Source organism: Corvus kubaryi, unplaced genomic scaffold, assembly GCF_017639235.1.
Source record: "Corvus kubaryi isolate FWS band 111438036 unplaced genomic scaffold, C.kubaryi_AGA036_p1.0 137, whole genome shotgun sequence".
Taxonomy (NCBI): domain Eukaryota; kingdom Metazoa; phylum Chordata; class Aves; order Passeriformes; family Corvidae; genus Corvus; species Corvus kubaryi.
The window spans coordinates 31,382,810-31,398,847 of record NW_024580671.1 but is presented as its reverse complement, the minus strand read 5'-3'; the positions used below and the strand labels follow the sequence as shown (position 1 = coordinate 31,398,847).

Here is a 16,038-nt window from a genome sequence, read left to right as displayed (position 1 = left end):
CATAGATCACTTTCTGAAGAATAAGTCTGGAACACATTATTAAGTTTTCTTTGTAGATATCGAGAAGAGAAAAAAGGTAGGGATAACAGCCAACATGGATGTGTTGAGTCATGCCAAACCAGACCAATGTCTACTATGATAATTTCACAGGTGTACGAATGACAAATAGTCGTTCTGATTTTTATACAGCTTCAATATTTCATATTATATTCTCATAAACAAGAAAATAAATGGATTCTTGAAGAAAATATGCAGTAAATACCTCATCAGTAGAATGAGGTTAAGCTCAGAGAGGTTGCAAGTATTTTTTGGAAAAGATACAAATTCAAAATTACCTTGGTCTGAAAAAAGGTCCGAACCAAAAAGATAATAGTAAATAAAAAATGTAAGTTGCTACATGTAGGCAGGAAAAATTGCCTGTACAAACACAGAATCAAAGTCAACTGGTTGGATGCCCTTTCTTTAAAAAAGGGTCTGGTTGTTACATACATTTATGTGAAGATGAATCACTGTGTCATGTCAAGAAAGGTGCCACCATACCTGGATGCATAAGCAGGAAGGTAACCTGCAAGATGCCTGCATGAATCCTTTCACTGTCAGCCACAGGTACCAGGTACTGCACCTCTAGACAAATAAAGACCATATTGCCAAAAATAAAAGAAATGCAGGACAAGAATGAGCTAAGAAAAATCTCTGAGAGCTGATTGAAAGAAACAAGGTTGTGTAGCCTAGCAAAAGGATGGGAGAGGAACATGATTAACATCCTTCCGGAAAATGAAATGTTGCAGAAAGGAAAAGAATGGCCCGTTTGTCATGTCCCTGGAGAACAGAATACAAACCAATATTCTTCCACCATAGCAAGAAAGATCCAGGCTAAAGGTCAAGAAAATCTTTCCACTGTTAAGGAAAGACTGGGATAGCTTGCTGGGGAAACTGGTTTGCCAGTGGTGGCTTGAAAGGAGAGCTTAGCCCTCTCAGGAATGACAGGCAATCCAATGCTGGTGTCAGTGCAGATTGCCTAGACAAACTCTTTATCTCTCTACTAGTCCCATTATTCTATGATGATGATGATGTAGTCTGGAGATTTTCATGGGATTGTGTTAAAACCTGGACAAATGTTGTTGCCAAATGCCTCAAATAAACTGACAGTCCTTGTACATTGCCTGAACTCTAAGGCATGAAAGTCCCATCTATGTCACCGTGACAGCTCAGCAGGTCTACGTGTTGGACTAATTAATGACTAATGCTAAGTATTGCCCATTGATGGATGAAGGCAGATTAGTTTTTATGGGTCACTTCAGTCAGCAGGACCAGTCCCTTGATTTGCAGTCCCAATTAAAAGTTACATACTTTTATGCCCAGTCAAAACCACCTTACAGTCTCACCAGGTACTTTTTGTGTAAAGAAGTGCCTGTAAATATTTCTATTTTTAAATCTTTACATTGATGGTAACAAACCTACCTAGTCCATGTTACTAGCTCTTGCTTAGAAGAGGTCTGGTCCTGCTTCAGACGATGGTATATTTTTAGCTACACTATTCACCAATGTTTTGTGGAAATAGCCAGCTTCTGATGAAAACATACATACATACAAGTGGAACATACATCACTTTGATGATTAAGCAGCTCATATGGAATATAGGAGACCCAGGTGAAGTGTTTGTTTTTGCTGAATTGGCACACAGCCCTGATCTGGGCTTTTCCCCTTCTCAATGGGCACTACAGCTGCTAAGATTATGGGTCAGTTTTTGCAGTCTGTAAATATTTCTGATTTCAATTTTTTCATTGATATTTATGAAAATACCTAGTCCATGTTACTAGCACTTGCTTCAAAGAGGTCTGGTATTGCTGAAGATTGAAGGAGGCAGGAAGGGTAGGAAAAGGGGAGGAAAAAATAGGCACAGGTACAGGATTCAGCCTGCCTAATCCAGACGGTCTGTGGCCATGATAACTGAACAGAAGCTGAGTCAGATTTCAACATGGGGTCAAATCTGTAATCACTACAGGAACTAGCAATTTGAATTTGGTAACCAACACCAGAATTCAGATTCAGCTCATGGTTTATTTAAATCATGGAGATAAAGCCAAACAATCTGAAACTTCTCATTGGACTTAATTCCTATTGGCAGTGGGAGTATTAATGCTGGAATGGTTGAGCATAAGGACATGAATGAGTTAACAGCCAGTTTGAACCATGTAATATTTAGTAATCACAGCATCTAGTTAAATTTTAAAGGTTGATAACCAATTATTTGCCACTGTTCACTGGAAAATCCCTGACTTGGGAACATTTATTAAGACTACTGCATGTATAATATCACACCACTCTGTATTTTCCTACTTTGTACTTCTATGTCAACATTGCAAATAGATTTAAAGCACCTGCAACAATAGTGTCCCTTTAACAGTGATTTTAGGTTTCACATGAACTATCGTCATGAAGGAGAAAGTTGCAGGAATTTAGAACAGAAAAAGCAAAGTTTCATGATTGACCCTGTCAGTTCACAAAAATCATCTGCATTTTGCTACTACTGTATTTGACTCAGTGACCCTCATTCTCGTTTTAAACCTTACCTGAAAACTTTGGGGTCTTTTTGGATTTTTTTTTTCCTTTAGTCTTCTTCTTCTTTTTTTTTTTTTAATACTGCCTTGATTAATTGTTTAAATCTGTGATGGCCCTGTAAAGTCCTTTGGGGCATGAATTGCATGAGGTATTGGACTATGTTTTATTCTTGTAACGGAGCACAAAATTTCTTCAAAAGGCCAGAAGTAAGAGAATAGTGCAAGCACTATTAAACAGTGAGTCACAGCTCCCATCGATGTGAGTTTGAAAGGCAATGGTACACCCTAATTTATGATTTTGTGCAGGCACTAACAGAGTATGTATGGGAAAAATTACCATCTGGAGATAAGGTCAAAAGTAAATGAGCCATTTCAGAAAGCAAGGAAAGAATGTCCCAAGCACTGCAGTTTGTTAGCTGTTTAATGCTATTTTGTAACTAGAACTAAAACTTACACTGTTTTTGTGCAGAAGAAAATATATGTGGATTATATCATTGTAGGCAGCAGAGTTTCCAGAGTAGGCTCAGGGTCAAGTGTGAATTGAGTTATTATTTTAGAAATTTGATGGTCTAAGTGTATCTCCCACCCCTCCACCTACTCCATCAATACAGTATTAACAAATTTTATCTACAGTCCCATTTATCCCCCATGACTCCCATTCTCCAGCTTAGTCATACTGACATTTCAGACTATGAGGTGGGTTAGCTGGAATTCCATACCCAGGAAACATTTGGCATGTGTGAAACAAAGAGCATGAGCCTCTTTAAGTGTAGAAACTCACATATGTGAAGTTAAAAACATGTATCAGTGTTCTCCTAGACAGGTGTATTACTAAACTTGCTGTTTTAATAAACCTTGTACATCCAGATACATATTCTTCTATGAAATCACCTTAAATTTTAAAATACAGAATGATAGTAAAAAAAGGCTTCTTTTAACACCAACCTGTATCTGAAGTCTCACCAGATGTGCATCCAGGGCATTCCTCACTGGGAGCTCTTTAAAAAACAATTTAATCTCTCTTTTTTTCTCAGCTACCTTCAGCTTCAGAAAACTGATCTTTTCATCCATAACTTGCGTCTTAATATCTCCATTTCTACATAACATCTCTTGCCTCTTTATTTTTTCATATAAAAGGCCTAGTTCTTCTTCTCGTTCTCTGAGCAAAAGACCACTGAAATAAGGCCAAAATTAAAAGATAATTTAAAAAACTTACTCATATTCAGTGTATTCCATTCAAAAGCACAAAAAGTGACCTTAGAAGATAGTAATAATCTGTGAAATTATATGAAGCTTTCACAAATATTATTTTAATCTAATGGCAGCATTTTAAATAAGTAACAAAATAATTGCAATGCTAAAATCAGGAAACAAACTCTTGGAAAGGTTACTCTTTTCTCTCACATAATTTTTAAGGTCTTCTGGCCTTCCACAGCATTTAAAAATGGATTAAGATCAGACAGTTTTAGATAATCTGCATTTTTGCAGATACCTTTTCTGTGCATAATGCACAAACAGAGCAGGAGGCTACAAGTTCTCAAGGCATTCAGTAGCCAAGCTACAGTATTTTTTGAATAATAGTTATAAAGAATAAGCATGATCACCAGTGGAGAAACATCCACGTAATGCAAAGCAGCACCAGCAGTGCAGTGAGGGGGACTGGTCGGCAAAACATTGCAGTGCCACAGACGTTTAGCATTCCTAATGAGGAGTGCTCATAAGATGAAAAATATTGTTGCTTCATGGATGTCAAAATTAAATACTACCTTAGATCAAATTTACAAACGTACCTCTCATTTTGTTGCTGAATAGCCCTTTCACATTTTTTGCGTAGTTGCAAAATTTCCTCTTCCATGTGTGTGGCTATAGTGGTAAGTCTGTCAACATTCAAATACTTTTCCTTTTCTTTATTCTCTAGCATCTCTTGTTCAACTTTGCAATAATCCTTTTTGATCAACTCTGTCATTCTCTCATTCTTTTTAATCTTTGCATACTCTTCCTGCAATTTTCTTTAACATAACAGAAATGTGGGAATGTTTTTAGTCCTTTCAATTTGAAACCAATTTCAGCAATTAATAGCAGAGCTTAAATTTATTTCTCAAGCACACAAGTGCTCCTCTATATCTCTGTTTCACAGAAGCTTTACAACAAGAAGAAAGACTCTCTGAGAGCAATTTTTCTTTGCAAGTTTTTCCATCTTGAAAAGAGCTGGATTCTAGCTCAAGAAAAAAATGCTATATAGGGAGCACTGCACTACAGCTCTTTTCTTCTCTACTAGGTAGCCCAAGTAGTCATAAAAAATAAAGTTCAAGAGCATAGGCATAAACTGTGATGAAAAGTCTTAATGTGTAGAAATCCTGCCCTTCTATTTAAAGAACAATGTTTAAATTATTTTGTGGTTGCAATTCAAAATCTACTGTTTATAAAACATGTCACAGCATTAACACAAGAAAGAAAATTATCAGATTGCCCATTTGATAGATGAAAAAAATCATAGTGGAAGATAAGTGACAAAATCACATAAAAATAAAGAACAGATCTCATTATTTCCAGCATCCTTGTTGATCACTGGATGATGGTCCTTCACTTAAAAGACAGATTTTTGTCACCAAATAGACTATTCACTATCTCACAACACAGAATTTAGAGTTATTGCATTTGATCTGTGGTATCACTTCTGGGTCGAGACACAACATTTTCTAAACCAGGAAGATATTCGTGTCAACATACAAAAGAGGTAGTGAAAGGAGAAGCACAATCTCCTGATAAAAAACAGACCTGCAGATGAAATATCCTTCCCTCATGAGCTCCATCATTAAATTGCTGAATCGCTCTATACAGGGCAGGGAGCTGCTTCCTTTCAGTTCCCCCACATGTATAACACTTTGAGTACCACAGCATATTACTGAATTGAATTAAACTTCTGTAAGTCAAGTTTCAGACTGAAAGTATGACAGTATTTCAGAAAGGCAATATGTTTTAAATATTTTCTGAAAAATACTTATCTTACTTGGACTGATACTCTGTCCTCCAGATTGTATAGGTTGCAGTGAAGTCAGTGGTAGTGATACTAAAATCTACTACTGGGATTAAAAATATTTTTCATAGGAAAGAGAGTTACTGAAAATTCAATACCTCTGACTAGTTTTAAATCTAGGTTTGCAGAGCCCAAAATATTTGTTGGATCTGTACCGAGTAGGGACATCAATAATAATTGTGTATTTCTGATATCTATACAATATTTATGTCTTATTAGCCTTTTTTTTCCCTTCTTTCATCACCTGGGAAGGCCTCAAAAATTTTGCCACAAAATGTCAGCTTGTACATCCTGACAAATTCAATCACTGAAGTTCCACTTCTTTTTTAGGTATCTCTAGCATGACTTTGAATCAAACTACTAGGAGATTCACAATAAACACTTAGTGTATTCTTTCTCTGAGCAATTTTTTGGCACCAAATAATGAAGTTTGGGGAAAATCAAGTTATTTTTATCTACTCAGTTTTGGTTTTCCTGTTCTGCTCACACAGTTGGCTATTCACTGTCTCCATATTTGCCCAAGTATGGATTTCCAAGACATTGTAATTCTGTCTATATTGCAGAAATTCATCACTAAGATGACAAAAATATGGCAAAATAATACACCACTAAATAATGGTGTAGAAAAAGAGAGCCACACACACCAGGTATTCTGCCTCATTATCCTTGTTGTGAATGTAACCTTTCATTTTGTCTATGATTGCTTGGAAATTGAAACCACATTTTATCTCAAATAAATGTCATCTAATAAACTTCAATGTGAGTTTGAACCAAAATCTGTTCTAATTTGTTCTAATTTCATGATTAGACAGCCACATTCCTAGCTGGTGACTCCTTTAATAGTCCCATGCACACTTCATTGGGGAATCAAATATGTCAGACCTCTTCTTCTCTAAGGACAGCAAATATGAGTGCAACGGTGTTGCTCATATTGAATGAAACAGCATGATAATGCTAAACCTGAGAGGTGCAAGAACTGTCATATAAAGGATGGGAAAGTGAGAAAGTAGCCAGACAAACTTCAAAATTACTTTCTGCCAAGTAGTGATGCCCAAGCTAGTTGTGGAGTGTTAGTGGGATAAGAAATTGGAACAGGTTATGGAGGGATGTTTCTAAGTGCCTTTGTTTTAATCAGATTTTAAAAATCAGGATAATAACTATCAAGGATGATATGGACATAATTGAAGATGGAATAGATTCTCTCCTAAGATTTTTTCCAATCTTACATTTCTATAATTGTGAACTACAGTGTACTGTAAACTCACCTTTCCTTGTTTGCAACAGCATTCCTTAAATTTTCTATTCTATTTTCTAGCAATTTTACCCGGTTTTCAGCTTCCCTTGCTTTCCACTGAGCAGTACGCATCAATTGTATACAGTTTTCCTTTTCAGTTTGCATAAGGTCAAACATTGTAGCAAATCCTTGGAGTCTGAAGAAATGAGATGTGTGAAAGAAATAATTGTTAGCATTTTATGCATACATTACCTGGATAAAAGTTGCTTTAGAAGACTTTTTTTAGATCATGTACTGTTATTATTATCTTACTCTTTTTGGTTTTCTTTTTTCATCTTTTTACAGGTGATTAGTTCACGATCCTTTCTTTTTAGTTCCTTAACAACACTTTGGAGTTGAATCTGAAATTTAAAAAATATTTAGTGAGCACTTTAGATATAGTAAAGAAATGTCTTTGAAGAAATTACCCAGGACAACTCTTAGATAAGAAAAAGACCGTGAGGGGACTTCATAAGAACTTTTTCTTATTATAATGAAATGTTTTTATTACATAAAAAACAACATTAAAAAGCAGTTTTTCCATTTATATTAAGCTTACAATTACTATTAGCAACGTAGATAATCTGATGCTGCATCTTAAATGCTTAGTTCCCTGTATCTGGAGTTCCACTGTTTCTACTGATCAGCCTGTCAATTCCATCACAATATAATTATTTGGCGTATGAACCATTGAAACTGCACCTTTACAAATAAAATTTCTTTTTTACTCAATTCTGACTTTTAAGCAATCACTGATGTTTGAGCAGAATTGGGTTCTGTTAAGTCTCTGGACTTTTGATTCCAGTTGTGTTCAGTCCTCATAGCATAGGCCATCAATCTTAGATGGACAGGCCTTTTCTTCCCTCCCAGTGGTATCAGGAGGAGGAGAGTGGTATTAGGGAAAGCTGGCAGATGATGGGTTGCAACTTTGGGCTTGCCTGTGTGTTCCTGAATTTGTATTATTTTAGTTGTTTTATTTGTTTATGGACTGATTTTTATTGAAGGTACAAAGCCTGACGTTTATTTTTATAGACAGTCAGAGTTTCCCAAGATGGTAGAACAGTCGCTTATCTAATTTATCTGAATACAGACATACATTTTGGAAACATAAATACCTTGTTCCCATATAGAAATTTGGTATTTAGTAAATTCTATGTGACATCACAGCACATGTCATGCCAGCAAAATGCAGGTAGCAAATACAATGACTAGTCATAGGAAAAGTTTTCTTTCCCTCTTTCTCTAAATCAATATAATTATTTATGCCTTGAAATGTAACAGGAAAATAGAAATTTCTGCCTCTCCTGGGAATGAGTAGTAGTTCAGTTTATCTTCTAAGGTTCATATATTTGTAAAATAAACCACACAGTTTTACTTCTGAGAATCTCAGGTGAGGTTATCTGCTTTTCTGCCTCTTTCTTTCAAATTGTTCATTTTATTCTACAAGCTTGAAAGAAAATCACAGAATCTCAGAATCACAGAATGTGCTGATTTGGAAGGGACCCACAAGGACCACCAAGACCAACTCCCAGCCCTGCACAGCACCATCCCCAAGAGTCATGCCATGTGCCCAAGAGCATTGTCCAAACGCTTCTTGAACTCTGTCAGGCTGGGGCTGTGACCGCTGCCCTGGGGAGCTGTTCCAGTGCCCAACCACCCTCTGGGGGAAGAACCTTTTGCTAATATCCAACCTAAACCTCCCCCAACACAGCTTCAGGCCATTCCCTTGGGTCCTGTCACTGGTCACCACAGAGAAGAGATCAGTGTCTGCCCCTCTGCTGCTCCTCACAAGGAAGTTGTAGCTGCAATGAGGTCTCCCCTCAGTCTCCTCCAGGCTGAACAGACCAAGTGCCCTCAGCTGCTCCTCACCCAGCTTCCCCTCAAGGCCCTTTACATCTTTGTTGCCCTCCTTTGGACACTCTCTAAATGTCCTTTCAATACCTTGTTTCAATTATGGAGTGATATTTTAACATACTGCACTGCACCACAAATTGCCGATAAAACACCCCAGTATTGTGAGCTTCCAGTGTTCTGATGGAACTTCAAAGCTAGGGTGGGAAATGAGACCACAGGGCTCCCCTCACTGGTAGTTTAATTTCTCCCTATACCAGCTTATACTTTTGAACAGCCTTCCAAATATGCAATTTTTTACCTTGGCTTTCTGAACATTCCTGCATTTCAGTTGCTTCTCATCAGCTCTGAGCCAAGTCAGATGTGTAAGTGTGGATAACTCATTTCTGCATTTTTCCTGCTCTTTAAAAAGCAAGCGTTCTTCAGCAATGCATTCTTCCAACACACGGGCATCCATATCTGATATCATTTCCTAAAGAACATGAAATTTAAATCCTAATGCAACAATGCATCAGTGTTGGCAAACCCAAAGCTGGAAATACTTTGGGTTTATCTGCAATGTAAACAGACTACATAGCTTTAAAAACATAATAAATTATTGCTTTAAAACACCATGCACAATCCCTATAATAACATTTCAAAATACATTATCACCTAGGAGCATTTCTGTTCTTCAGTCTAACATCTTTCAGCTGTGGTCCATTGACACAATGGATCTTTATAGCTATATAATCTTTAAGTAAGTTCAGTGTCAGATCCTCAGGAGGAGGTGAATGGAAGCTTCCTAGGCTCCACTGACTATGGCACACAACTTACGTATCCCAAAGAGTGACATGGAGGTACTGGAATGCATATGTATCCAAATAGAAGCTGATTCCCACCTGATAATGTTAATGAACTCAAACAAAACACATAAAGAAAATGGATATAAGGGTAAGAAGACAAGGAGGCTTGATCTTCAGAATGTATGCCTGAGATAGATTGCTTCTTATAAAGTCATTTATGTAGTGGCAAGTACTAATGCTCTTGTAATGCAGATATCTGCATTTCCACAGTCCATATGGCTGTCCTGAGTACAGACAGACATCCACAAATGACAGAACTGTGAAGATGAAAAATCATAATGTACAAATGCTGAATTTTTGTTGTTGCAACAAGACACGGTTCCATATCCAAAGGAAATATATAACAACATATTTCTAGCTGCAGTGTCATTAACAACATTCATAAAGACTTAAACTAGAAAGTAGATTTGCTTTCTACCTTCTAGTATATGGCCAGTAACACCAAAAAATATTTTTTAAAATGAAAGACGACTGTTCTTTAAAATTGAGCAAATACTACCGCATTTTCTCACCAGAAAGCTGCAGCTAGAAACACCCTTTCCTTTTTTCCTTTATTCTCATGATAGAAAACCAACTGTTAAAATGAAAAAATATGAAAAAGCAGGACTCAGCACCTGTTCAGCTAAACCTCTCTTGATCGTTTCAATTTCCTTCTGCAGTTCTTGTCGTCTTTCTAATAATACTGCATTTTTTTTTGAGTTAATTTCTGCCTACAAAAATAAACCAAGCACAGAGTGATGCAAACAAAAAATGAGGAAAATGTAAACTGCAGATACTCTATTAGAAGTAGCTACTCAAATTATGAAATTAATTTCCTTTCCTATTGTAATAGCTAGCACAAGAATGCTTCATTGAGTAGAGTTCCTCTGCCACTTATTGGAGTTTCTAAAATTTTTCTTTCAAGAACTAGGAACACTAAACTTCACAAATTTAGAAGGGTTATGGTTTTCAGCAACTAAACTGTCATTAAAAAACCAATAATCACAAAGAGAGTATATGAAACTGTCACCTTCTAAATTCACAGAGGATTTTCAGAGTGAAATTTTGATCTTACTAAAGGAAAAAAATAGTTCGCATCTACGTAGAATGGATATCACATTTTTTTCTTTTTGCCACTACAGTAGGATTTTCATTAGGCTCTAGAAAGCCAAATCTAACAACACAAACATTTATGTATTATTTTTCATTATGGGAAAATACATTTATTCAATCAGATTTTAACATTAATTATGTGAAGAAATACATATTAAAACATATCTGATCAATCTCACTACAACTACTTACATGATATAATTTCTAAGACAAAAAGTTGTTTTGGTCTCACTGTGACTAACTTCACTTAAAAATTCTTTATGGCTATAAGCAAATAAGAAATAAATGCATTAGGCTAATTATGCAGGCGTATGTTGCCTCTCTGTAATTGATGGGGACAAACATTTTAGCAGGATCTGCTGTGATAGGACAAGGGGAATTAATTTTTAACAAAAAGAGGGACGATTAGATATAAGGAAGAATTTTCTTCAACAAGGGTAGTGAAACACTGGCACAAGTTGCCCAGAGAGGTGGTTGATGCCCCATCGCTGCAAACATTTAAGGCCAGGTTGGACAGAGGTGTGACTAACCTGATCTAGATTAAGGTGTCCCTGCCTATAGCAGGAGTTTGGATAAAATGACCTTTAAAAGTCCCTTCCAATCCAAATTATTCTAGTTCTAATCTGTAATTCATATGGGTGGGGAAAAATTACATTTAACAACACCTGGAAGATATTCAAAGATAATACACCCAACCCTGTGATATCTTGCTCAGATCTCAATCAGATGTTAGAGTTCAAAACACTATAAATCAATACTGAGAAATAAATGTTTTGCAGTTGTGATTTTCACTTCTGTGATAATATTGTAAAATTAAATGCTGTTCATTTGCATTAAGGGAAAGGGGAACAAGAGACACAGTAAATGTCAAAGTGTGGAGTTACTTTGGTTGCAGCTCCCAGCTCTGAGATTTGATTTGACTTAGGTTTACTAAAAGATCAGTAAAGCTTGTCCTAAGAAAGTGACTTTTGCTCTTGTGGTGGGAGCAAAAATATCTTTTATGTGGAGCATATATTAGTTACCACTTTTCCGGTGTAAAAGCAAAAAGCTCATATAAACATCTTTAATCCATTAAGGACTTTTGTTCATGTAAGACAGAGCTCAACTTAGGCACTTTTGGCTGTCTCTGTGTTGGCCTGCCCATGGAGAAGGCCCACATGGAGAGGAGCAGCAGTTCTCTTTCACACACAATGTCGGCATTTAGCAATAGCTGACCTTTCACAACTTACTAACAGGAAAAACACATTTGAAGGAAGTGTTCCTGTAATTTCCTTATTCTACAAGTCAGTCATTCTGCACTTAGCATGTGATTCAAAAGAAGAAATTTGGGGAACCACACTGATGTACTGCTGCTTCTGCAATCACATATTTATACAAACAATTAATTCTTGTGATTTTTCCACTTTGAATCACAATGAATAAATGTAAATCTGGGGGTTTAAGTAGTTAAAGAAATTTTATCTACTTAAAATACTGTTTTTTAACTTTTGCTAGGTGTGCTCCCAAGTCTTACAAATTAAAATTGTCCCAATATAGCAAAAGCCAAGCAGAATCAAGTTTGCCACTTGGCTCTGCCTTACTGCAGTGCTGCACTTGAATTCACCACGCTGCATAGGAGCAGTGATTTCACATCTGCTCTTCTAACAGAGCCCGGAAAGGAATCAGAGAAAACACTGAGCATGGGAGGATGGGCTAAAACAACTCTGTTGCTGTGGCCTGTTTGCATTAGAGCAGTGTCCTGCAGCTGCTGGAGTAAAATCCTGATTAGAATGCCACTTCTGTATCCCGTGGCATTCCCTTTCCCCTACTCCTCATGATGATACTATTTGTAAGACACATACAAGGTCTTGTCCTTCCACAGGGTGAAGGAATTGGGCTGAGAAGGGTTTGGATCTCACCCCAGACTGTGGACTCTAACCACAGCTGTTGGTGAGTTACGGCATTTGATTTTAGCTTTACATGTTTTTGAACAATTGTGGTTCTTCATCCAGAAACATCTCCTCAATGGGAGCACAAGAAAAAATACCATCTCCCAGATTCCCTTAGCTCATACTGAACAGAAACTCTTTAAGCTTTAAGATCAAAGTCTGGAATATGAGTCAGCTCTTTAATCATTATTTCAGGAAATTCAATCCAAATCTCTGTTGTGTAGTTAGAGAGCTTTCCTCCCACCTCCCAGGTGAGCTTATATTACTAGGTAATACGCACATGAATTGAGAAGGAATTTCAAGGGAGACAAAAAAAATTGTTTAATAATATTAAATATTACCAAGTAATATTTGGAGTTGTTTAAATAGCAAAGCTAAGTATATATGAGTTTTGGTACATATAGTTATTTTTTAAAACTTTGAAATTATGTAAGACTCTTTTCTGCCCTGAATTGCTCAGAAGGACCAAGAAAAATTTCAAGGACAGTGTCAAGGTAGGAAACAACAAGTTCTGTGAAAAAATATTCACCTGACTAAACAAGATTAATTTTATATGACTCAGAATCTAGACTAAACACGGAGCAAGTACAGGAGAAAATATATATAAGAAAGAGAGAATGGAAGAACTAGTGGTGAGAGGAAGAAAATATAAAACATTTATAGACAAAGTAAATTTTTAAGAAAGAATTGGAAGCAGAAAAGAAAGAAGATGCTTTGAATACACAAGCAGAATGATACTTCCCTTTAAACTACTATAGTCAAAAGACTAAGTAAAACAGAAAAGAGTAAAGCATTATTGAAAGAGGAATGGGTAAAATACTAAAGCAAGAGGAAAATGAGGAAGGTGAAACAGCAGTCTTCCCCCCTTTCCCCTATTAGGACTGTCAAGAGATTTCATAGAAGTATTTCTTACAAGAACATTTACAATCTTTATGATCAATGCATTCATACAGACCTCTGATTTGAGTCTTTTATGCTTTGCCTTATCTCGTTCCAAGGAATCACAAATCCCTTTCAGTTGTAACTCCAACTTTTTTAAATGTTTCAATTCTCTATCTTTCTGTGTTTGATGGTGACTGAGAATATCTTGTTGCTTTTTGTTCTCCAAGATACATTTATTTAAATTATTTTCCAGAATTTGTCTATATAGATAGATACAGAATTTTAGAAACAGGTAACCTAATCAAGACATATATGTAAACAGGCACTACTATTTTAATGGGTTTTGCATACCTCATCACTATGGCTCAGCAGTGAGACAAACTCGTAAACTACTGACAAAAATCACACTAAAAAGTTGCATTTTTATAACTATAATCAATTATAAGACCCTAATTATGTCGGTGAGGTCTCACAGTCTGTTCTAAATGTGTTAAAAATTCCAGGGAAACTAATACACATAGGAAGAAGAAAACATATTTTTTCGTCTGATGGAACATTTCCAAATAAGATGCCATGGGCCTTTAATACAAAGCTTGAAAGGCAAAAGCATTGTTGCTGAGCATATGGCCAGAATTACAACTATACATCCCCCTCTGCAAAGGAGGAATTATTTGATGCTTGCCTTCAAACTAACAGTTTATTTTACTTTACCAAGTAAATATAAAATCATAATTGAAGGGACTGTTAAAGAGATGATTAACCAATCCCCACTGAAATTCAGGAGTACGTGAGCACAGATATCTATGATCCTCATTTGAAAATGAAAATACTGACATATTTTTTCTTCTTCAATTTGCTTTCAGTGGGTTACGCAGGAAAGAAACTATGTGCACTAAAGAGAGAAACCCTCTAAAATATTTCACTTTAAGAGCAAAATCTCACAGCATTTAATCAAATGCTTATGCTTTTTCATGTTCTTCTTCAAGCCAGATTCTAGATTCCAGATTCCAAATTTTTATGTAAACATTTCTGAAGTCAGTACCAAGCCTGATCATTTCTGATTTTCACTGGTTGCAGCATAAAGCTTGAAAATAGAAGCAATAAAACAGAAAAAAGAAATGGACTTTTGAGAACAGAGAATCATTCACTCTTTCCATGTGGCTCATGTCTCTTACTCTAACCTGTCTGATAGGACAGCTAATTCCTTCTCTGTGCTCATTTCTAGTAATTTTGTCAAAGTCATGCATTCTCGTTCATTGTTTGCTATCAAAGTTTGTCTCTCATCCAATTCCTTCATTACATCTTCTTTTTCTTGCAAAATCTCTTCAATCCTTCTTTCAGTGGCTTTCAGGGTTCTATTCAATTCTTCTATTTGGTCATTTAGGGCTTCATTCTTCTTCTCTGCATCGCTGTGGATATATTTTAACAAAGCAGTAAGGGTTAACTTTTCCACATGCATATTTAAAAGACAAAATGTAAGTTGCCAGTTTCTGTGGACACACAAAATAATTTCACAACAATATATGTTTAAAAGCAGACAGTGAAAACCTTCAAATTCCAGTATAGTCCAAAAATAAAATTGCAGCTAGCCATAGGGTTAACTGACAGCTTAGCACCATGAAAGTATTAAAAAGAGTTCTAGTAAGCTGATTTCTGTCAACATTACTAGGTACATGGGTGTGACACCTCTAAATATTCTTCCTGAGACTGGGAAATCTGGTTAGTCTATTCTGCAATGTGACACAAATATAAAGACTCATTTAAATATTTCATTAATAGCCACCTGCACAATGTAGGTTTTAGAAATTGCTTCTCTGTAACACAATAGGGCAAACTTAGATTTATGATGGCAGAGTTGCATTAAGCAGAGTAGTGAGGAAAATGTAGAAGAAAACCATCACACAAGTTTTAAACCTGAGAAATTTAACGCAGTTGAACAGTTTCTATATTACAAATAGGGATTGGAAGCAGGAGATACAAAAACTTCAGTGTAACCCTGTGCACAAATGGTACAAACCCCATCATTCATCTGGATGGCAACTGGATTGCTGGGATCTGTGAGTGATGCGGCTGAAACTGCACAGCGCTAATTTGATTTTACACTTACAGAAAACAGCACATGCCATGCTTCAGAGGAGAAGAACCCCAGCTTCACAGGAGAGAGAAAGAAAAGGCTGTCTGCTGGCTTACATTTCCCCTGATCAAGTGTTAGAGACTGCAATTCATGTCAGGACCTTACAGCAAAGCACCTGTGACTCAACAGCAGGTACAGAAGGACCAAGGGAGAAGGGGTTTGTAGCTCAGGCCACACTGGCAGCTGTGGAAGTGTTAGTTTAAATGTTGATCCTAACTTTAATCAACAACTATCCTCAATCTTTTTTATAACCAAGGGATGAGAAGAAGTCATACATATACATATTAATGTATATAGAATTATTTATTAAAAACATACATTTTTTTCTGATTCAACTTCTCAGTTTCTTTTGCAAGTTGCTTTGGAACACCAAGGATTCTAACTAGCTCAGCCTAGTGATAAAACAGAAAGGTTTGATTAATAGCCTCAAAATCT

The 16,038-nt window shown here is 36.3% G+C and overlaps 2 protein-coding genes across 5 annotated transcripts in view; one reads left to right on the top strand and one right to left on the bottom strand.

The window, feature by feature from the left end:
• The window catches only part of CCDC146 (coiled-coil domain containing 146), a 69,679-nt gene that overhangs the window by 7,242 nt on the left and 46,399 nt on the right, over positions 1-16,038 (bottom strand). For 2 of the 3 annotated variants that reach the window (XM_042018427.1, XM_042018429.1), the window contains 9 exons: positions 15,922-15,995; positions 14,651-14,878; positions 13,543-13,729; positions 10,182-10,277; positions 9,024-9,194; positions 7,145-7,233; positions 6,864-7,028; positions 4,352-4,570; positions 3,507-3,735 (listed from right to left, as the gene is read on the bottom strand). In XM_042018427.1, the coding sequence (XP_041874361.1) occupies positions 3,507-3,735; positions 4,352-4,570; positions 6,864-7,028; positions 7,145-7,233; positions 9,024-9,194; positions 10,182-10,277; positions 13,543-13,729; positions 14,651-14,878; positions 15,922-15,995 (1,458 nt within the window). The remainder of the gene's footprint in view (positions 1-3,506; positions 3,736-4,351; positions 4,571-6,863; positions 7,029-7,144; positions 7,234-9,023; positions 9,195-10,181; positions 10,278-13,542; positions 13,730-14,650; positions 14,879-15,921; positions 15,996-16,038) is intronic. The other variant, XM_042018428.1, reaches the window with a different exon arrangement.
• LOC121659840 (gamma-secretase activating protein) overlaps positions 1-16,038 on the top strand; it is a 69,861-nt gene that overhangs the window by 52,695 nt on the left and 1,128 nt on the right. Inside the window, exon 31 of one of the 2 annotated variants that reach the window (XR_006014474.1) lies at positions 15,579-15,735. Coding sequence is in view for 1 of the 2 variants with exons in the window: in XM_042018433.1 (XP_041874367.1) it covers positions 15,579-15,670 (92 nt within the window). In the remaining variant the exon portion in view is untranslated. Of the gene's footprint in view, positions 1-15,578; positions 15,924-16,038 lie in introns of those variants that run through there. The other variant, XM_042018433.1, reaches the window with a different exon arrangement.